This window comes from Lithobates pipiens, unplaced genomic scaffold (genome assembly GCF_037356315.1).
Source record: "Lithobates pipiens isolate NorthernLeopardFrog02 unplaced genomic scaffold, aLitPip1_a1.2 Scaffold_16, whole genome shotgun sequence".
Lineage (NCBI taxonomy): Eukaryota > Metazoa > Chordata > Amphibia > Anura > Ranidae > Lithobates > Lithobates pipiens.
Window position 1 is genome coordinate 533993391 of NW_027507748.1, and position 21626 is coordinate 534015016.

Sequence of the window (21626 nt, forward strand, 5' to 3'; positions counted from 1 at the left end):
AAACGCATATTTCTTTGTTTCTGTGACAAAATTATGCAAATTATAAATTTTTCTTCATAAATTTTGGCCACAATTTATACTGCTACATCTTTGGTAAAAATAACCCAAATTAGTGGATATTATTTGGTCTTTGTGAAAGTTAGAGTCTACAAGCTGTGGTGCGAATCATACAAAATTGATCACATCTGATGTACTGGTGGCCTATCTCACTTCTTGTGACCCAAACAAGTCAGGAAAGTACAAATACCCCCCAAATGACCCCTTTTTGGAAAGTAGACATTCCAAGGTATTTAGTAAGAGGCATGCAGGGAGCGCCATCAGGTGTTCTAGGAGCATAAATTACACATCTAACTTGTTGACTACCTATTACACTTTTGAAGGCCCTGGAGCACCAGGACAATGACAGATGGCACTTATACGTGGCACCAATGACGCGTGACACTGATGACAGATGGCACTGATAAGTGGCATTGATGACACATGAGACTGACAACAGATGGCATGTGACACCGACAGGTGGCACTGATGACAGATGGCACTGGGGACGGATGGCACTGGGGGCAGGTGGCACTTTTTTTTTTTTAAACTTGCGTTCATCTATCCCTTCTCACACGCTGTCTGTGTGAGGAGGGAGAGCGGCGCTGAGAGATGATCTCATATGTTTACATATGAGATCATCTCTCATTGGACACGCCGATTGCACTGTAAACGGCCAATCACAGCGGGGACACGGCCAGCACAGAACTTCCCCGATGCGCGCAGAGGGGAAGTAAACAGGAGGACATCCAGGGACGGCCTCCCGGCAGTTAGCGTCCGCTCTGTAGCCGTCTTTTGGCTATAGGGCGGGCGCGAAGCGGTTAAAGTAAACATTTATTCCTTTTACAAGGAATGTAAACATCCATTGTAATAGGAATCTATGTGACAAGTCCTCTTTATAGAGAAATGCAGGGTCAGTAAGACCACACATCTCTCCTCCAGGCTGGAAAGTATGAGATTGTGAAAAAAATTTCACCGATCCCATGCTGACAGCTACGATCACGGCTTTGTTTACTTCCGGGAACCCGGGCTCGACGGTCATAGAGATAACTGGTGACCAGATGGTCACCAGTTATCTCTATAGTCATCATCCCGCGCCGGACGATTCTTTCTCCGGGTCCCCGATGGCACAAGAGAGCCCGGAGAAGGACCGGATGGTGGCGGGAGGATATCTGCTCCCATCGCCTGTAAGAACGATGAAGCGGCAGAACTGCCGCTATGATCATTCTTATGGTGCACAGAATCGCCGGCTGAAGAAAAGGATATCTGAGCGATGCCTGTGGCTGCAGGCATCATTCAGATATCCTCACTGAAAAGTCCAGGACGTCATACGACGGCCGTGGGCGGGAAGTGGTTAAACTTTTTTTTTTTTTAAGTCAGCAGCTACAAATACTGCAGATTTTAAAATATAGACACTTAGCCTTCCAGCGCGCCCGCGATGTCGGCACCCAAAGCCCATGTATCAATGGGCTCTCGGCTGCTGCAGCCACCATCTTCAGTGTTCCCTATTGCACATGCGCAAGTCGTGATGCACAATAAGGATGTCCCTGCTGTCTCTGGGACCCGTGTGTTTCCCAGCAGACAGCGGGGGCCCCGCCGGAAGTGGCGTAAATACCTGTATATTCTGCAGCTATCTATGCCCGGAAGTGGGTGCAGGTATCTGTACCCCCCCTTCCCCCTGAAAGGTGCAAATTGTGGCAACGGAAGGGGGGAGGGTTCCAATGAGCGGAAGTTCCACTTTAGGGTGGAACTCCACTTTAAGTTCAACTAATAAAGAATGTTTTGATTCTTGGCAGACTGCCCAGTTTCTCTCTTCTTTTGATGGCCGTGGCTTCAGAAGAGCAGAGAATTCTTTGCATAGAAAGAATTGTGAAACACTTTAGTCAAGATCCCGATAACCATTCTTGATGTTTAATTGTGCAGCTCTAGTTTAAATCATAATTTTTAACCACTTAAGGACTGCACCTCTTTTTGAGATGTGTTGTACACAAAATAAAATATTTGCTAGAAAATAAATTTAGAAAGAAAAAGTATGTTTGGGGATTCCAACACCCTAGAGCAGTGATGGTGAACCTTGGCACCCCAGATGTTTTGGAACTACATTTCCCATGATGCTCAACTACACTGCAGAGTGCATGAGCATCATGGGAAATGTAGTTCCAAAACATCTGGGGTGCCAAGGTTCGCCATCACTGCCCTAGAGAATAAAATTGCAGTTGTTGCAATACTTTCTGTCACACCATATTTGCACAGCGGTCTTAAAGGGGCGCTTTTTTTTTTTTGAAAGAAACACTTTTTTGAATAAAAAAAAAAAAACAGACGACTGTAAAGACAGTGTTAAGCTGAGTAAATTGATACCCAACATGTCACGCTTCAAAATTGCGCCCGCTCATGGAATGGCGACAAACATTTAAAAAAATTCTACAGCTTGCATGTTTTAGGTTAGAGGACATCTAGGGCTAGAATTATTGCCCTACTGATCGTGGTGATACTGTGTGGTTTGATCACGGTTTTCATAAGCGGGCACTACTCACTTATGCATTCACGCATGATGTGGAGACGTGGCACGTTTTTACTTTTTTTTTTAAAGTCACTTTTATGCTCATTACTAGGAATGTAAACATCCCTTGTAATAGACAAAAAAGCATGACAGGAACTCTTAAATATGAATGAGATCTGAGGTCAAAAAGACCTCAGATTTCATATTTACACTTAGATGCAATAATAAAAAAAAAGGGCCCTTTAAGAGCTACGGGCGGAAGTCACATTTTGACGTTGCTTCTGCCCTGCATTGTTAGAGGCGGGTGGGAGGGGGCCATCTTCCCCACCATGGGTGAAGATTCGACCACCTCCTGTAAGCAGCGGAGAGCTGTGGGAGGGGGCTGCAGAGTCCACCATTATCAGAAACTGGACCACCAGCCGAACAAGTGGAAACTGGGGTTATGGCAGCTAGCTGCTGTCATAACGATATCCCCCTTCAAAGTTAGGATGTACATCAGTGTGTGGTGATCCGGTGTCTTGTCAGATAGTATCTGCCCTGTACTGCGCAGTACGGAGGACAAGGAAATGCCGAAAGTCTCTGCAGATGAACAGCGCCTGCGCATTGAGTCCAGGTTCAAGCCCCCACCCTCCAAGTGGACAGAGTTAGAATAAAAAATTGCAAAGCAGGCCCACAAGGGGCCCTGATACTAAGTGCATACCGTATGTCCACTTGCATGGTGGGACCCTGGACTCAGGGCAGAAGGTACTACGAAGTGCACAGGCACCATTCATCTTCAGAGACTTTTGGCTTGTCCTCAGTGCTGCGCCTGCGCAGTACGAGGTGGACAGTTCTCTGCAGAACACCAGAAGTGGTTAAAGAACAACTGTCATCTGTCACACAGTGGCTCCTCCTGACTCACAACAGTCCCATTTTAAAAAAGGGACGGCTGGTGATGCATGAGTGACACAAGGTGAGGGACGTGGCAGCAGCAGGTGAGTGGATACCCGCTAACAGGCACTGCCATAATGAATCTGAAATAACGGGAGCTCTTTAATGAGTCCATTCACACAGGGGCAACATGACGTGTCTTGACTCTTGGCGCTGGCCCGGTCTTATGCCTCCAATGTTGACACGACGCTCTCTCCCGCTGTAATGCCAAGTGAGCAGTGTGCAACAACTTTTATAGGCATGGGGCGATGATGTCACCCAGGGCATGCCGGGACTGATGTCATAAGGCCTATACAAGTTGCTGCGCACCGCTCAAAACAGCCTTACAGCAGGAGAAAGCATTGCGTCAACATTGGAGGAAGGGAAGAAGACTATTCAGAAGACTGGGCCAACTCTAGCAAAAGAGCTGGAAGATAGCGGAGGAAGAACCTGAGGAGCGGGAGAAGAGAGTAGTAAAGTCAGAAGAGACCCCCGGAGCCTTCTAATAGATTACTTTAAAAACCTGTGTAGTGACTTTTTCCCCTCGGGCGAATGGGTAGGGGTACAATGTACCCCATACTCACATGGGGTGGGGAGGCCCCCTTATTAAAAGGGGGCTCCGATTGCAATAAGCCACCTGCAGACCTGGACAACCAACTGTCAGGTTTGTCGGGAAGAGGCCCTTGTCATCAAATGGGGACAAGGTGCTTTGGGGTCCCAAAGCACCCCGTGCCCCCCCCATGTTAAGGGGATACAGCCTAAGCATCTCATGGTTAATGTAAAATTGTGTGAATGTATCAAGTACATGTCATCTCAGCTTGCATTGAATGAGTTTACCAAAAATATAAATATTGTAGTATACAGCTACATAACCAAGCTCAATTTCATACAGAATAAAACTAAATGAATGCATCTTAAATAGAAACTATATATTTTAGTTCATTACTCCAAAAGTTTTTTTTTTTTTTAATAAAGTTTAAATTGATTGAGATCCTCCCTTCTAGTAGGTAGTGCAGCATTTTCCTTTTATAAATTAGTCTCTCAACACCAAGGGAAAAGTTACTTCATCAGGGGTGAAGAGCCACACTACCTGTGCTCAAAACATTCTAGCTTTTTTTCCTAATTCCAAAAGCAAAATTATATTGCAACTTAAGCCTAACATGGGCAGACCAATTGGATCCACCCGTCAGTTTTTTGGTCAAGCCCAATCAAACCATCCATCTGGCAGCTTGTATGACAGATGTAGACACTTAGTCTTTTGCATCCAACCACCCATAGAATTAAGTGGGCGGTGTACACTCTACATAAGTGGAGCGTACAAGGACCTGCCAAGCAGAAAAATCCAGTTGAGCAGGCGGGTCAACCAGCATGAAAGTCCTTACCAATACTTGCATGTGGCGGCTGTATTACTTGTCCTTAGGCTCAAGATTGACACTTACCTCAGCCCTTTCATGCCCAAGCCTATTTGACATTTGTTACACAAGTTTTTTTTTTCAGCAAAAAACTTAAACACACTTAAAATCCCCAAACTTTTTAGCAGAGAATAAAATTGCAATATTTTATGTCAGACTGTATTTGCACAGCAGTCTTTCAAAGGCATTTTGGGGGGGGGGGGGGGGGGGGGAAGGAGAACACCCACCCAACACTTTCAGGAAAAACACCCCAAACAGCAGTTTTTTGGGGAAAAATGTAACACAGTAACTAGATGCCCGACATGTCACGCTTTGAAATTGTGCACTTGTGGAATGGCGACAAACTATGGTACCCAAAAAATAAAAACCCTACATAAAAATTAAGTTACCAGATTAGAGTTACAGAAGTCTTGCGCTGGCATTATTGCTCTCGCTGACAATCGCAGCGATAACTCATGTTTTGAGCACTTTTACACATGTGGGCGCGCGACTTTGCAGGGACGCTTTAAAAAAGTTCTCTTCAAAAAGACAATCACTTTTACAAGGAATGTAAACATCCCATGTGACAGTAATAGGTACTCTTTATGGAGGGATCAGTGGTCTAAAAAGACGTCAAAGTATTCAGATTGCCCCAAAAAAAAAAAAAAACCCCACACGCAATTCTGAATACCTTCATCTTTTTAAACCACCACAATTAGCAGGAAGTGATGTAGCTTCCATGTTTACACATAGGAGACTGGAACAAAGCAGTTTCCAGCTTACTTTTACTCTGACTAGCCAAATGTAGCCGATCAGTCTCCCATTGGGACAGGAGGCACAGGAAGAGCAGCGGAAGTTACTTCCCTCCCACTTCTCTGGGATGACAGCCTAGCAGCTTATCCCTGAGGAACTGACCACCCACACAAAATAAATTAAGTACCAGGGTGATATCTGCAGCTGCACGCATGACCCTGGTATAGCCACTGAAAGTAGAGGCTGCATGTGCATACGTCAGCAAAGGGGTTAATCAGGCAACATAAGAAAAACCTTCCATTCACAACCTTGCTTACTGTTGCATTGGGCCACTGGCACCCTGTACCATGCAGTTAACTGTAGCGAATCATAATAGTAAGCAAGCTGCCATGAATGAAAGCCAGTCATTAAAGTGGTTGTAAACCCTTACACACTTTGACCTACAGGTAAGCCTAGATTAAGGCTTACCTGTAGGTCCAAGAAATATCTCCTAAACCTACACGATATTTGCCGAAAGACAGGCACCGCTGTCTACGGTGCACTGAGCGCGGCACCTGCCAACAGCAATATGCCACGTGTGGCGGCTCGCATGCGCGGGAGTGAGGTCATTGCGGCTTCGCCGAATGACAGCGGCAGAGCAGCAAGACCCACCGAGAAGATGAATGCGCCGGACTACAGCGGTGACGTCACTGGCTCCTGTGTCAGGCAAGTGAAACATAATGGACTACTATGCAATGCATAGTAGTCCATTATGCTTTACCTTTGCAGGGAATGAAAGGAAGTAAACTCAGGGTTTACTTCCTCTTTAAAGTAAAAGTTCACCTCTGCACCAATGGCGAAAATATGCAGCTTCAGTGGATGGGCTTTAACCCGAGGCCAAATTTATGCAGCCCCATGTAAACACTTTTCTGTGCCGAGAAAACATGTCCCGCACAGTACTGGAAAGCTTGTTCTCCCCACACCTGTTAGAACTTGAAGATAGTTTCCTGTGAATAAATGCCACAGCTAGCCTTAGTGACCGACTGCGTCTATCTTTAAATTAACTGCAAGGGTGCTGGTGAGCATCTTCAGTCCATACAATGGACAGGCAGATAAGTAGATAACAGGTACTCCTGCAGACTATCCTAAAGAGCATTGCACAAAAAACCCACATACTTTGCATGCAGTGAAAATAAAAAGTGCATTATTCACTTCAAAAAGAAGCCTTCAGAACCACTAGACATGTAGGCATTTCTCCTTCATGTGCACTTATATTACCAAAACTGGTCACCTTTTGATGGCAAAAGCACCCCACCCCCTTCAGCTTTAAATAAAAAAGTTGTCACTGGGCAGTTTATATCACACAGCACCCCTGTAAATTTGCCATTGACCGTCACAATTTAACAGTTACAGGGGATAGTTTTATTCAAGTTGTTTACCCTAAAACCACACTACACCACAATAAAAAGGTGCACACCTGTGGCATCTTGCCAATAAAAAGTTTTGTATTACATGAGATCACAATGTCCATTTTCATAGGCTGTAGGCACTTCAGAGAGAATGAATTGGCTTCTTAAGAGTGCCGTACAGCTACAGCATTCAGCAGCTAGATGAGAGGAAGCCTGTAGTTGCAATCCATTCCTAGAATTGTAGCAGACTAGTCCACTTGTGTGCAAACAACTAGTGTGGCAACAGGCACAGTTGAGGTTTAAACATGCACTAGGAAGGAATGCACAAATCATTAACTAGAGTGGAGTATGATCATTTTATTTGGACTAAATGACAAAAGTTTTAAAATAATGTCTCCACTCCAATAATTTAGGTTTGAAATAAATGAAGCTCGATGATAACAGTCCAGTTTGAGTCGGTCATAAGACTTTAATCCTGGTGTGGTATGAATGGAAATCAGCAGCAGTTGGTTGCATCAAACGATCCAAATGGTTACTAGATAAAGAAAAGTTAAACATTAAAACAATGCTAAGAATTACACCAGCTCACAAGTTGATATAACAAATGCCATAGGACAAAACTGGTAAAGCTTAGTGTACTCCTCTATTCAAACTGCTCAAGCTACAGAGTCTGCTAGACAGAAAGCGCAAGGAGGTTTCTTTAGCATCTTAGTGCAAACCATAAGGCAATAGAATGCAGTTTATGGTCTATCAATAGATGCAATGCTTTGGGCAGTAGTAATGAACTGATTTTTTCTCTTGCAGGCGCCAAGCTGCAATGGTTTTCCACGTTCCAACAAAAAGTATATACACATTTGAACACCCTAGTGTAAGCATCATTACTGGGAACCTGCAAACTGTTCTAAGTGAAGTGTAAAGCCACTGTACATGAAGTCAGGCGGGTGGTCACCCAGCACACAAGCCACTGTTTACTAGACCTTATAGCCAGAAACTGGACTTCAGATGACGACTCCAGGCCCTGTTGCATCTAAATGAAGACTCCATGCACACAAGGGGAATAAAAAAAAAAAAAACCCAACCCCCCCCAGTGCACATAGAGATTTGGGGTGATAGTGTTAACACTCCCATCCTTCTCTCCAATTAGCATTCCCAGCATGCACACATTTTGTTTAACAGTCAGTACACTGTGCAAGACACTGGCCACAAAGCCTCAGCCCAGGAATCAGCCACCAAAGGCATTAGTAGATCTTAGTGGACCGCAGTTGTGCCGACACAAAAGTCAATTTTTTTGGAAATTAACAAAAGTATTATGTGCCTTGCTGTGGGTGCCTATAGAGCAGTGATGTGAACCTTGGCACCCCAGATGTTTTGGAACTACATTTTCCATGATGCTCATGTAACGCTGCAGTGTAGTTGAGCATCATGGGAAATGTAGTTCCAAAACATCTGGGGTGCTGAGGTTCGCCATCACTGCTATAGAGGGTCTATACCCATATCCCCTTCACTGCTACAGTATTTTATCAGTGGCAGCACAGACCTGTAAAAAACTCCTGGCTGCAAGTGAACACGTGTAAACATGTCCTTAGAGAAAGCACAAGGATTCAAGCGATATCAGTCCCAACTACTTGCCCTCTGAACAACCCCCAATCACCGCTTCATAAAAATGTCACTTTACAGTAGACAAGATAGTAAAAATTAGGAGCATCAACGTACACATTTTTCAAGTTCCAAGCCATCTAAGAAGAAAGTCATGAAGGGGGTTATACCATCCTCGCGGTAATCCAAAAAGCCCACCATACCCTCTGGGTCCATTGATTCTCCTGTAAAAAACTAAAGAGCAGCTTAGTCAGCATTTTGCTACAATAGATAGCTAAACATCGACTTTACAATCTGTTAACACACCTGCAAGTTCTTGAAGTTTCCAAGAATTTCTTTGATTTTTTCTCCTGCTCCAGTCATGAAAGGCTGCACTCTTGCAGGTTTATTCTTTTCTAGATGACTTTTAATGCTAGGGAAAAATTAAAAACCCACACACAAAATGTTATAATAGGAACAAACCTCCAAAAAAAAAGTCAACTCAATTTTCACAGCCAAAATTTTGATAAACCAATAAGAAATGAAACAGTTGAGATTAGGAAAGTATCTCACTTAAAGCGGTTCTGCACTCATAATAAAACATTTGCCCATTCTGTTGCCTCTAGACCATACATTTGATAATGCCACATTTTTTTTTTTGATTCATCTACCTTTTGTAATCCGTAGTAGTTTATTTTCATCCCCTGCGGCGATGGGCGGTCTCTTGCGGGGATCAGCATCACTTCCTGCTGAAGCCCGCACTGTCTCCTGGGATCTCGTCCAAGTAATCCCAGGAGACATTGCGGCTAATGCACCCGACATCTCGCGAGATGTCGGGTGCAATAGCCGCAATGTCTCCTGGGATTACTTGGACGAGATCCCAGGAGACAGTGCGGGCTTCAGCAGGAAGTGATGCTGATCCCCGCAAGAGACCGCCCATCGCCGCAGGGGATGAAAATAAACTACTACGGATTACAAAAGGTAGATGAATCAAAAAAAAAAAAAAAACATGTGGCATTATCAAATGTATGGTCTAGAGGCAACAGAATGGGCAAATGTTTTATTATGAGTGCAGAACCGCTTTAAGCTTAAGAGAACTATAGAAAATAAAAACGTTGCCGCACTTAAGTGCAGCTTAGCTTCTAATGCTACAGAAGCAAACTGGTAAAGCGTAGTGTACTCCTCTATTCAAACTGCTCAAGCTACAGAGTCTGCCAGACAGAAAGCGCGAGGAGGTTTCTATAGCATCTTAGTGCAAACCATAAGGCAATAGAATGCAGTTTATGGTCTATCAATAGATGCAATGCCTTGGGCAGTAGTAAAGAACCAATTTGCTCCCTGTGCAAATGTCCTACAAATACCCAATGAGCATACCAGTTAAATGCGCCTCATGCAGTTTCCAGCAATGTTGCACTGCTCCCCAATTTACAGAAGAGTTGATAATCATGTAGCTGTACTTGAACTACAATGGGATTAAAAATAAAAATAAATAAAAAGTTGCAGGGAATGTGGCAATCCACATGGTCACCAGTCTGTAGCTTGCCAAATCAGCACCTAGCCACTGTTCACTCCTGTGAATGGTGGTGTCTAGGGAGGCAGAGCATGACAAAGATTTAGCTCTTTAACTGGAGTGAGCCTACTATGAGATGTCCCATAGTAACCTTTTTTCAACTTTAGAATGTCATGTACTAAACATCAGAGTGGGTGGGTAGGGTGATGGCTGTGCTGAGGTATAGAGCAAAACAGTGGAGTTAACAGTTGAGCTTTGTTTTGGATATGGAATGATTACAGGGTTAGTTCAATTGCCATCTTCTGGTACAGAAAGCAATCTGAAACCTCTGCAAAGGGACAAAAAAAAAAAAAAAAAAATCCAGTAATAGAAATGATAGGGTTTTTATTGTCCATGCCTTGTGGTCTGCCAACACCTGCTCCCACTTTAGAGACAGAATGTGTACAATCTCCAATGGAGCAACATACCCAATTTCACTGCAGCCATAAATGCTGTATTAAACCCAAAACAAACTGGCATATATTGCATACACACGTCAGTGTTTTTAAATCGCAAGCAGACTTGCCATGAATCTGCCTGTGATTTGAAAGCACTGATGTGTGAAAGACAAATCACAGGACTCACATTTGAGATGTCATTCATTTGACTGGGCACTGCGAATCGTGGTGCGAGTCTAACACGATAAATTGCACTGCAATTGCAGCAACTCGTATCGTAGGAAGCATATAGCCCCCCCCAAAAAAGTTCAGGAGCTACTTGGGCAACATGCTTACTGTGATTGCACGGCAGACCCGCATTGTGATTTGGTGTCAAATGCATGCCATCTCAAATCCAAGTCCCCATGATTTGTCACACACATCAAGGTTTCTTGACTGTCCAATGTCAACAGCTAGTTGATTGCTGCTCAGTCTTATCACAATTACTATGACCCCAAAACATTCAACTCTACACCACATACGGATGCATCACTTACGCTTTCATATAGTCTTTAATATATCGTTTGAATGCATCCTTTGTGAAGCCAGTTTCCTGAAGTTTATGGTTCATCACAATGTCAACTCCTGATACGGATACACCGTCACCCCCCTCATCCAGGCCTTCAGCAGATGCGTTTCCACCAATAAGAGCGTCATCGATGTCACCTTCTCTTCGAGTGATGGTCTAAATAAAAAAAGGTGTCACCTTGTTAATTCTGGAAAACTTCACCTACTACCAAAGTAGAGATCTATATGGAAGAGTTAGAACTGGTAGTGCCAATGACACTCCTAATGGGAGTCAGGGTAGGTTCACATGTATGCAGGTGCAGGACTGCTAGTTTCACACTTTCTTACAACACACTGCTATTGGCAGATCCATTTCTTAATGGCACCCCCATACACTGGGAACCACAGCTCATTTTGTGTACTGCAAAGTGAATAGCAATATGCAGTTTCCTTGCAGGTGCAATTTCAGAAAGGGCAGAGACCCTTTGACTGCATTTCTGGAAGGTACAGCAGCCCAAACAAATGCAGCCATAAAGAAACTGCCATAGTGTGAACCCACACTTAGATGACCTGCGCCATTCACACCTAGATATGTTCTAGTACATGAATACAACCTTGAAATCAGTAAATGAAGCACAACACTGTACCCATTTAGTGAAACTTCTTACAGAGCTAGGCCCCTCAGCTTCTAAGAACACTCACCTTTCCTTCAACTTCAATACACAGCCCATTGCAGACTTCTTTTGTTGGGTAGATGTCCGAGAACATTTCATCATCTAAAATAAAGACAAATCTTGTTTAAATGACTGTTTGAATAGGTTAGACCAATCCTAAAGCATTCATTTATACCAAAACTTCTTATTACTTTATTTTGAAAATGTTATAAATGCAAAATACCAGTTGATCTTGAAGATCTGTCTGCACACATCTGCCATTTCTAGATGTCACACCTACCCCCTTCCAGTATATGGGCCCATGTTGTATAGAGCGCATTTCAGAAGTGTTATTTCTGCTCTTGCAGAGTTGCACTGTAAGGTCTTTCGGGCTACAAAAGCCAAGTTCAACAAGTAATTTTATTTAAGACATTACCTTCCTGTACCTTTGTCAACACCAGGGAAATAGCGGTCACATGTACAGAAAGCCACAGTTTAACGCAACAGGTTTTAAACCTTTTTACCACAAGAACCCCACAATCATTTATCGCAGCCCCTTTTCAATCAATTACTCCAAAACACTATTTTCAATCCTCATGCTGCTAGTATTAGTAAGATAGAAAGGTATTCCAGATTTACTGGTTTTAAACGCTACATTCCTACAAGTTGCTTCCTGGTTTCCAGGCCTAGGCAAACATACCTCCCAGGAGTCCTCAGCCAATCACATCCTCTCTGCCTAAGCCAAGGGCAGATGGATTATAGGCAGTAAACACTACACAAGTCTGCCCTTACTCAAGATGGCCACAGACAGAAATGCTGGTGTTTTTTGAAAGTGGTTTATCAACAGAGTAAAGCATAGAGACATGGATGAATGATAGCATTTGCTTTGAATACTAAAATGAAATACATTTTTTGGTGCTCAGATGAAGTGCAGTCCCACTTTAAATCACTGCTGTGCCAAAATTCCAGTCAGTGTTAACGGCTATGCCCACTTTTTCCTTGTTGCCAAAACCCAGAATAGAGCAGAAAACCCCACTTAGCAGAACTAGAGTCCTCAGATTTCCCCTATATCACATTTAGTGTCAACCAAAAGCTAGGCATTTTTGATTTCCATTGAGGAATGGTAAAATACAGACAAAAAAACCTCTAAACTAATAGGAAGGGAGGTCTTCCAGTGGGGACAATAGGTCAACTCACCTTCTATCTCATAGCCAAAACAGGAAATGCCTCCAAAGTGGGAGAATCCTAGCGCATCAGCAGTGGGAGACTTATGGACATTAAAAAACCCACACACCACTGTGCATCTCTGACCAAAGATAAATGAAGCCTGACTGGAAAGCTCCTAGGATGTTGCCAAGAAGCCTAGGCATTACTGCACCTTCACAGGAGTAAACACTTTCTGATCCAAGTCCCCTCACACACTCACTCCCCAATGCAGTAGCTCAGAGCTTCGTGTGGGAAATGCAACACTAGGCACTGCTTACTAAAGTTTTAGCAACATTCTGGGGAGTTTTCCAATCAGGGTTCATGAGGTACATAAATGGCATAAAAACTGCAGTTTGTTTTTGTCTACATGAGCCTTTAACCACTTTCTTACTGGGCACTTAAATAAACCCCCCTCCTGTCCAGACCAATTTTCACTGCTGATGCGGTTTGAAAGACAATTGTGCGGGCATAACACTAATTTCCCCCCTACAAATAGAGCTTTCTTTTGGTGACATTTGATCACCTGTTTTTTATCTTTTGTTTAAAAAAAAAAAAAAAAAAAGCCGAATTTTTTTGTTATAAAATTTTGCAAACAGGTTAAGTACGCTGAAGAGGTTGCACTCATGGGCATCAGCCAGCAGCACTGGTGGGCAGCAATGGGTGGCACCGAATGGCATTGGTGGCACTGATGGGTTAAACTGAAAGGCAGCACCAATAGCTGGCAGTGATAGGCACAGAGGAGGAGGCAGATGTGCCTCCCTCTTCGGAACCGATATCACTTGAGCATAAGCCGGTGATGAGCTTTTTCTCCTCACGCTGTTAGCGTGAAAATAAAAGCCAATTACCGAGCTTTTGTTTACACACGTGATCAGCTGTCATTGGCTGACAGCTGATCATGTGGTAAGGGGGGTCGGTATCAGGCCCTTACGGGAATTGCAATCATTGATCCTGATCATGGGATGAACGAAGGGGGGACACATCCCATGGCCTCCCAGAAATTCAGTCCCTGCTGTGCCCATCATTGGGCTATAGCACGGACCTCAAGTGGTTCAGAGTGCTTTACATGTGCTGCCCCCCCCCAAAAAAAAAAAAATAAAAAAAAAAAAAAAACACACCGTTGCTGTCAGCTTACTAGGGCACTTGTCCATGAATCCAGTGGCTGTCCCACCCGAGCCAATATCCAACTGCCACCTTGGGAAAGAGAAACATTGCAGCTGCACGAAACGTGCTGTGCTTTGTGAATGGGCCAGTGGTAAAAGGTTGGCCCTTTTGGGATCATGGCAGAAATGTTGCAATTCTGCCTGCGATCTCAAAAACCAGGGTCAGGTACCATCATTTCAAACAGCCACCAAAAGCACAGTATGCAGTTTTGCCACAGCAAATCACAAGACGCTCCTGCGACAAGTCATGGCAAACCCGCACCACACTTTAGGTGTCACTGACTGGAACAATTCCTGAACCTGTGTTTTAAAACCACAATCCTGCAAAATCCCAAGACACCCAGAAGTGAATGTGGCTGCTCCAGCTCTTCATATGGCAGGCCCGATCTCCAGAATCATGTCTCCTGTATGATCAGGAGGGAGAAAGGCTCAGTATTTACAAATACACAGCCAGCCCCACCCTCAGGCCTGCAGTGGTCACACCGAGATCCTGCAGTCAGGCCTGGTCCCCGAGGAGGAAAAAGCAGCCCCGCCCAGCCACCGCCGGAGCCAATGAGTAGACGTGGGGGCGGTCCTTTCATTTTTTTACCAGAGCTCCGGTTATCCGGTCACGTGGTACAGGCACTCCGCTCCCCCAAACTTTTCCCAAAGCTTAACAGAGCAGCTCCTACGTCATCACAAACTTCTCCACTGTTCTCGCCCCACCCCTTCTAATCTGCCTGGTGACGCCCCTCCCCCACCCAGCATCCGCAGTTTCCCGCCCAGGATGACGCATAAAGAGAAGTCCGCCGCATGCAGTCTTCCGCCTGACATACGGCGGGGCCAGTAATATATGTTACGAGTCCAACCTGTACTAGGCGCCCATAGAGCCTCGTGTAAAGGCGGCACAGAAAATGGCGCCGTCTATCCGGCCAGAGCACAGCACGCGCCTTCTCTCCCCCCTCTACAAATGGAATGTTCCGGCCCCTCTAGAGCTGAAAGGAATGCACGGAGGCGATAGGCCGCGCGCGCACCTTCCAGAGCACGAGGCCAGTCTACAGCTTCCCACATATTACCGTAATCTAACCAATAGCGGCGCCCAATACCTCCCGGGGAATGGCTACTTACTGCTGATGACACACTTGTAGATGATCATGGTGACGGTGAACTGGGAGTCGGCGTCCCGGAGCGACGTACGGGAGCTTCAGCTCCGGCTAAGGGTGGGGAGTAAAAAGGAACGAGTCAGCGCCTCGCTTGCTTCATATAGGGGCGGCGCGGCCCCATGACGTAGTGTGGGCATGCGCAGTGAGCCGCGCCGAGGTTCGCCTGTAGAGTTTAGGGACGCAGCGTGCTCTTTTGGCTCCGCCCGATTGCGCTATACGCCGGGACTATTTATTCACCAGGAGCGCCATCTGGTGGACAGAGTGAAGACCGCTACTGTTGACTTTTATTGGGCTCGTTCGCCATAGGGTTGCACTCTGAAGAGTGATTCGTGTTCAGATCGCTCCACAGAGAGCATTTAGCAGATGACAAGGCCAAGGTGGCGTTCTATTGCCTGCTCACAGGGGTGCCAACCGTAAGTAAATTTACAGATAGTTTGTAGAAATCTGTGATTTTTACAGCTGTCAGTTAATGTCTGTTAGAGGCATTATACATAGCTCCCAACTGTCCCTGATTTGTAAAAAAAAGTCCCTCTGCCCCCCTCATTCTGGTCTGATCTATATAGTTTTATATAAATTACACGATTTATCTTTCAAAAAGTGTTTCCCAGCGCTAAACCTTCATCCAGTTTCTAATTTGCTGCATTTGCAAATGTCAAAAGCCAATATAAAAGAATAGTAGTGGTAAAAAAAAAGCCCTTGTGGGTTTAAATAAGCCCTTGTACACATGGTCGGAAATTCAGACGGAAAAGGTCAGATCGGATTATGTTGTCGGAAAAATCGTGTGTGGGCTCTATTGGACTTTTCCTGTCTGTAATTCCAACGGAACACATTTGAGAGCAGGATCTCAAATTTTCTGACAAAAAAATACGATCTGACTTTTTCCGATTGAAGAGAATTCTGATCGGACAACGTGCCACGCATACTCAGATCAAAGTACAAGAGCAAAGCTATTGGCTACTAGGTTGAATGTAGTCCCATCGGAACAAACGAACGTCATCACGTTCCGAAACGATCAGATTTTCCGACAAAACTTTGTCCGACCCTGTGTACGCAACACCAGTTTCGGTCAAAATCCGTCTGATTTTGTGGTCGGAATTTCCGACCGTGTGTACAAGGGCTAATACTTTTTTGTATAATTCTCCTTTAATGGGGCGTGTCCTATGCCTACATACTTTTTCTGATAGGTGTCCCTCATTCCCATCTCAAAATGTTGGGAGGTATATATATGTCAGTAAATTACTGTCCTTTTTTCAGGCAGATGAGCATTGGCTCTGCAAGTGTAAGTAAAGCCTCGGTACGATTGTTGGCAGGGGATTGTCTGTTGACAGACTGTTGTCCTAAAATCTGACCGTTAGTACGCTCCTTTTGACAATTGTTTTCCAATTTTCAGCCAAAAAAATGTTGGATGCCAGGCTAGTACATTTTCGGCGGACAACGGCTTGACATCAGATTTTCGTATGGTCAGTACACAAATCCGTCACACAAAAGTCAAAAATACAAACACGCATGCTCGGAATCAATGTTCACCAAACACAAAATGAGCAGAAGGGGCTCAAAGGGTGGCGCACAAGAGCTGAAATTCCACATAGTATGTCACTGCGTTCGTGTTTGTGCCATGAGAATTGTGTACCGTTGGTATGCAAGACAAGATCCACGCTCTTCGGACAAAAATCAGACGCTCGGTTGGACAACAATCTTAGTTACCATGTGTACGAGGCTTAAGAATCCCTGACAGCTTGATGCAGCACTAGCAGCCACTTATCCAGGCAGAGTTTGGAGCCAGTTGCCATTTTTTTATCACCTTCCCGCCTGGCCTATAACAGATTGACAGCAGGGCCGTGGATTTATCACTCTGAATGGATGTCATATGAGACGTCCTTAACCACTTCAATACCAGCCACTTTCCCCCCTTCCTGCCCAGGCCAATTTTTAGCTTTCTGCGCTGCCACTTTTTAAATGACAATTGCACGGTTATGCCACACTATACCCAAACTGAATTTTTATCATTTTGTTCCCACAAATAGAGCTTTCTTTTGGTGGTATTTTTTTTTTTTTTTCCATAAAAGTTTTATTTTCGTAAAGGGAAAAAATAAATACAGATTGTGTTACATAGTATGCCAGAGGTACAGACAGGTATATGACAAACAAGTAACCATCCCATACATAAAAAACTATGAAGCAAACTTGTTACTGGGTATGTGGTCTGATGACCCTAGAAAACATTTCAGCTGGAAAAGACAACAGATCCCCTAACCCCTAGAGCTCTGGCTAAAAAAAAAAGAGTATAAACTTCAGAGGGGAGAAAGGAGAGAAGGTGATGCCAAGATGGCTGCCTTTGCGCCGAAAAGAATTCTATTCGGAGTTAGGGGAGAGAAAAAGGTACCTTGGCGCTTGGCTCATTCGGGGTCAAAGTGGTCCTTTCCTTGGAATAGGGTGAGCTTTCCTGGGTATAGCGTGTGTCGAGTGGCCTCATATTTACCCGGTAATTAGAGCAGTCGTATCAGTCTTCGGTGTATGGGGAAGGGGGGTGAGCAGCTGGCGTCAAGTCATAAAGCACGAGGGTACTGTCGGGAGGTCTGGGGTGGGAAGGGAAGGAAAAAGGGTGGGGGGTTAGGGGGGAAGGGGAGCACAGAAGAGGGGTTAAAGAGAGGGAAAGAGGAGAGGGAACAAGGGCCTTTGTGGTCTTCCCTCTAAATCCCTCCAAGACAAGTCATTCATAGGGGTTAGGTATGGTAGCTCCAGTTCCGGGTGTGAGAAGCCCCATCATTTTTGGGGCTGATATGAGGGTGGTATGAGGGGCCTCCTCCAGTCCCGGACGCGTCATCATGTCAGGAGGTCATAGGATCAGTTTCAATCAGAATCTCGGGCGTTCCTGGAATCATGTGTGATTGGGCTTGTAGGGGGCCCGACGACCGCCGAGGAGCGGAATTGGGTCCAGCGTTCCCATATACGTGCGTATTTGTGGGGGGAGTCTCGAGCAATATGGATGAGCTCCTCCATTTCCGCAATCCTCCCTATCCTATTCAGCCATTCTGAGGTGGTCGGGATCTCAGTGGATCCCCAATGCACCGGAATGCATAACTTGGCTGCGTTCAGCATGTGCATGCCCAGGGATTTTCTGTAGGAGGGAGTAGAGTTGGGCGCATGGTGGAGAAGGAGCCTAGCTGGTAGAAATTCAATTTGCTGATTCGTAACTTGAGAGGTGATCGTGTGGACCTGCGCCCAGAAAGTCTGGATTCTGGGGCATGACCACCAGATATGAATGAAGGATCCCGGTTCTGTCTGGCACCTCCAGCAAGTTTCCGAGATTGCGGCATTAAATTTATGTAGGCGAAGCGGTGTACGATACCACCTGGAGAGAAGTTTGTAGTTGTTTTCCTGTATATGTACGTTTAGAGATCCCTTGTGTGTGGTGATCAAAATGCTTTCCCATTCAGCTTCTGTTGGTGGTATTTGATCACCTCTACAGTTTTTATTTTTTGCAGGTGGCACTGATGGGCACTCATAGGCCACACTAATGGGCACTGAAAGGCTGCACTGACGGGTACTTATGAGTGGCACCAATGGCACTGGCAGGCACTGCTGATGGGCACTGATTGGCATCTGCCTGGGCACAGATTGGCATACCTCTGGTGGTCCAGGATGGCATATCTGGTGGGCGTCCTTTGTAGGCATCCCTGGTGGTCTTGGGCAGGGGGGCTGTGCTGATAAACAATCAGCACAGACCCCCCCCTGTCAGGAGAGCAGCTGATCAGCTCTCCTCTACTCGCATCTGTCAGATGCAAGTGAGGAAAAGCCGATAAATGCTCTGAAAGCTGAAAATCAGTCTGGGCAGGAAGGGGATCAAAGTGTATTGAAGTATTTACATAGAAGCAGGCTGAAGCCAGTGGTGGAAGGAGCAGGCAGACAGATTTTCTGATCCTGCCTCCCTAGTTCTGACTGTAGAATGATCTCAACTGTGCTCTGTGTGGAGTGATCCCACATCCCCCTCAGGGGGATTTGGGGGTGGGAGTAGAGCACTGTACAGGGGAATGGGTAGCGCACCCCTATACTCTGCACTCTGTATGCATTGCACCCTTGTACCCTGCACTCTATGCAGCGCAACCCTGAACCCTGCATTCTGTATGCAGTGTACCTCTGAAAACTGCACACTGTATGCAGCACATACCTGAAACCTGCACTCTCTATGCAGTGCACCCCTGAAACCTGCACTCTGTATGCATCACACCTCTGAAACCTGCACTCTGTCAAAGTGCAGTTGAACCCTGCACTTTGTACATAGTGCACACCTGAACCCTGGCATTTAATGCCCCTTTAAGACCCTCCCATTGTTATTACATGAGGTGATACTGCTGTCTCTTGAATGTTTTTTTTTTTTCCAGCCGAATTGGAATTTTGCATTGAAATTTAATGTCACAACCGCAAATCAAGCATTTGGCATATGGCTGCTGCGCAGACACATTTAGCTCAACCGGCAAGTTTGTAGGTGATGCTGCCTGTGAAACTTGACATGTCAAGTTAAAATTGCTACACAATAAGGCTAAGCATCAAGGCACTGTGTACACACCCAAGCAGCTGCTATGCTCATTTAGAGGTAGGTGGCCAGGGAGCGGTTCTGTTTAATTATCCTCTTTTTAGCCACTCCCACTATTAAACGCAATCTTGTCATGTCCATTGCTGTCATGATGCATAACAGAACTTGTTTTTCAGCTCTATCCCAGTATGGTGGCTGATAATTTGTCATGCTGTGTTGACTTGTTACATGTAAACCAGACCTATTACCTGTTATGGGTATTGTCAGTGTTTACAGATTGTGCTTATACTGTTTAAATATCAATTGTTTTAGTTTTTGGAGCTCTGTAATTTTTTTCAGACCGCCAGTAAAAAATGCAGTGTCAGTAAATTTTTCTATGTTATTTCGGTAAAAAAAGTTGTGGGAGGTTGGCAACCCTGCTCACCATGTGCTTGAACCCTGCACCCACGTGCATTTCACATTACTGCAGCGATGAATTCACTGGTGTCAACCAAAAGCAAGAGGGAGTATAATTCCTGACGTGAAGCAAAGTACTGTGGCCACAGCAGGTGTACACCCCCAGCTAGTGGCGTAACTAGCACATCCGGCACCTGGGGCTGGACATTTTTTTTGCACCCCCCCCCGCAAGAAAAATGGTATGTAGAAATATAGAGGCACCATGTCAACAGTGTGGGTGTCGTCAGATTACATCAACACTGGAAGGAGCTTAAAGAGCCATGTGCTTTAATGACTGTGCCACAAGCGAGTAACAGACAGTACAAATCTCAGTACACTAATTTTAATGAAAACAGGGTTTTTATAACAGCTTACCTGTAAAATCCTTTTTCTTTTGAAGTACATCAGGGGACACAGAGCCACAGTAATTACTATGTGGGTTATAGTCCACCTTCAGGTGCTGGACACTGGCACACCCTAAACAGGAAGTTGCCTCCCTATATAACCCCTCCCATACCAGGAGCATCTCAGTTTTGTAGCAAAGCAATACACGTGTATACTAGAAAGAGGAGGGGGACCTCTGTATCCCGTGATGTACTTCAAAAGAAAAGGATTTTACAGGTAAGTTGTTATAAAATTCCTATTTTCTTTAATCGCACATCACAGGATACAGAGCCATAGTAATTACTATTTGGGATGTCCCAGAACAATGCCAACTGAGGGGAGGGAGACACAACCAAAGTAGGGTACCATGAGATCAGAGGATTTATACTGCTGCTTGCAGCACACTGCGCCCAAAGATGACATCCTCATGTCTTTTACATCCACATGATAGAATCTGGCAAATTTATGGATTGAAGACCAAGTTGCGGCCTTGCAGATATGAGCCATGGAGGCTTGGTGATGCACTGCCCACGAAGCACTAACAGCCCTAGAGACCACCTTCAAAATAGAGGCAGACAAACTAAGCTCGAGACTCTGTATACGCGGATATTCAAAAAATTTCCTCAGAAAGGCATTTAGGAAAGCTATTGCAAAAATAAGGCAAGAGCTTCTGTATGGACACACAGGACAGAAAAGTGAGAATAATCTTATGTGCATTATTACTCAATTCTCAAACCAGCAGGAAACTTTCAAGAATATAATTAGTAAATACTGGCACGTTCTGTCCTTGGACCCATTAATTGGCTCCTTGCTTCCAACCCATCCAGCATTCACTTCTCGTCGAGCGAGATCGCTCCGGACAAATTGATTTCTAGCGAATACAAAGGTGGGCCCAAAGATCCCTATAAAAGATTTGGCACTTTCAAATGTGGAGGATGCAATTATTACCAGTTCATGGACGTTGGCACTCACAAATTACTTCCCAACAATAATAAATTTGTTCCTCAACATTTTTCAAATTGCAAAACTGTTGGCGTAGTATTCTTATTACAATGTGACTGCCAATG

General features: G+C 44.9%; 1 protein-coding gene and 2 non-coding genes across 3 annotated transcripts; all 3 read right to left on the reverse strand.

The window, feature by feature from the left end:
- Nucleotides 1–6967: 6967 nt before the first annotated feature.
- On the reverse strand, nt 6968–15338 carry TPT1 (tumor protein, translationally-controlled 1). Its single transcript, XM_077483221.1, has 6 exons — nt 15172–15338; nt 11748–11821; nt 11036–11223; nt 8880–8985; nt 8691–8807; nt 6968–7512 (listed from the first exon to the last, which is right to left on the reverse strand). The coding sequence occupies exons 1-6, from the start codon at nt 15197–15199 to the stop codon at nt 7510–7512; spliced, it is 516 nt and encodes a 171-aa protein (XP_077339347.1). The 5' UTR covers nt 15200–15338; the 3' UTR covers nt 6968–7509.
- Nucleotides 7609–7740, reverse strand: LOC143986268 (small nucleolar RNA SNORA31). Its single transcript, XR_013276477.1, has one exon. It is a non-coding gene; the product is annotated as a small nucleolar RNA SNORA31 (small nucleolar RNA).
- LOC143986269 (small nucleolar RNA SNORA31) lies at nt 9725–9856 on the reverse strand. Its single transcript, XR_013276478.1, has one exon. It is a non-coding gene; the product is annotated as a small nucleolar RNA SNORA31 (small nucleolar RNA).
- Nucleotides 15339–21626: the final 6288 nt, after the last annotated feature.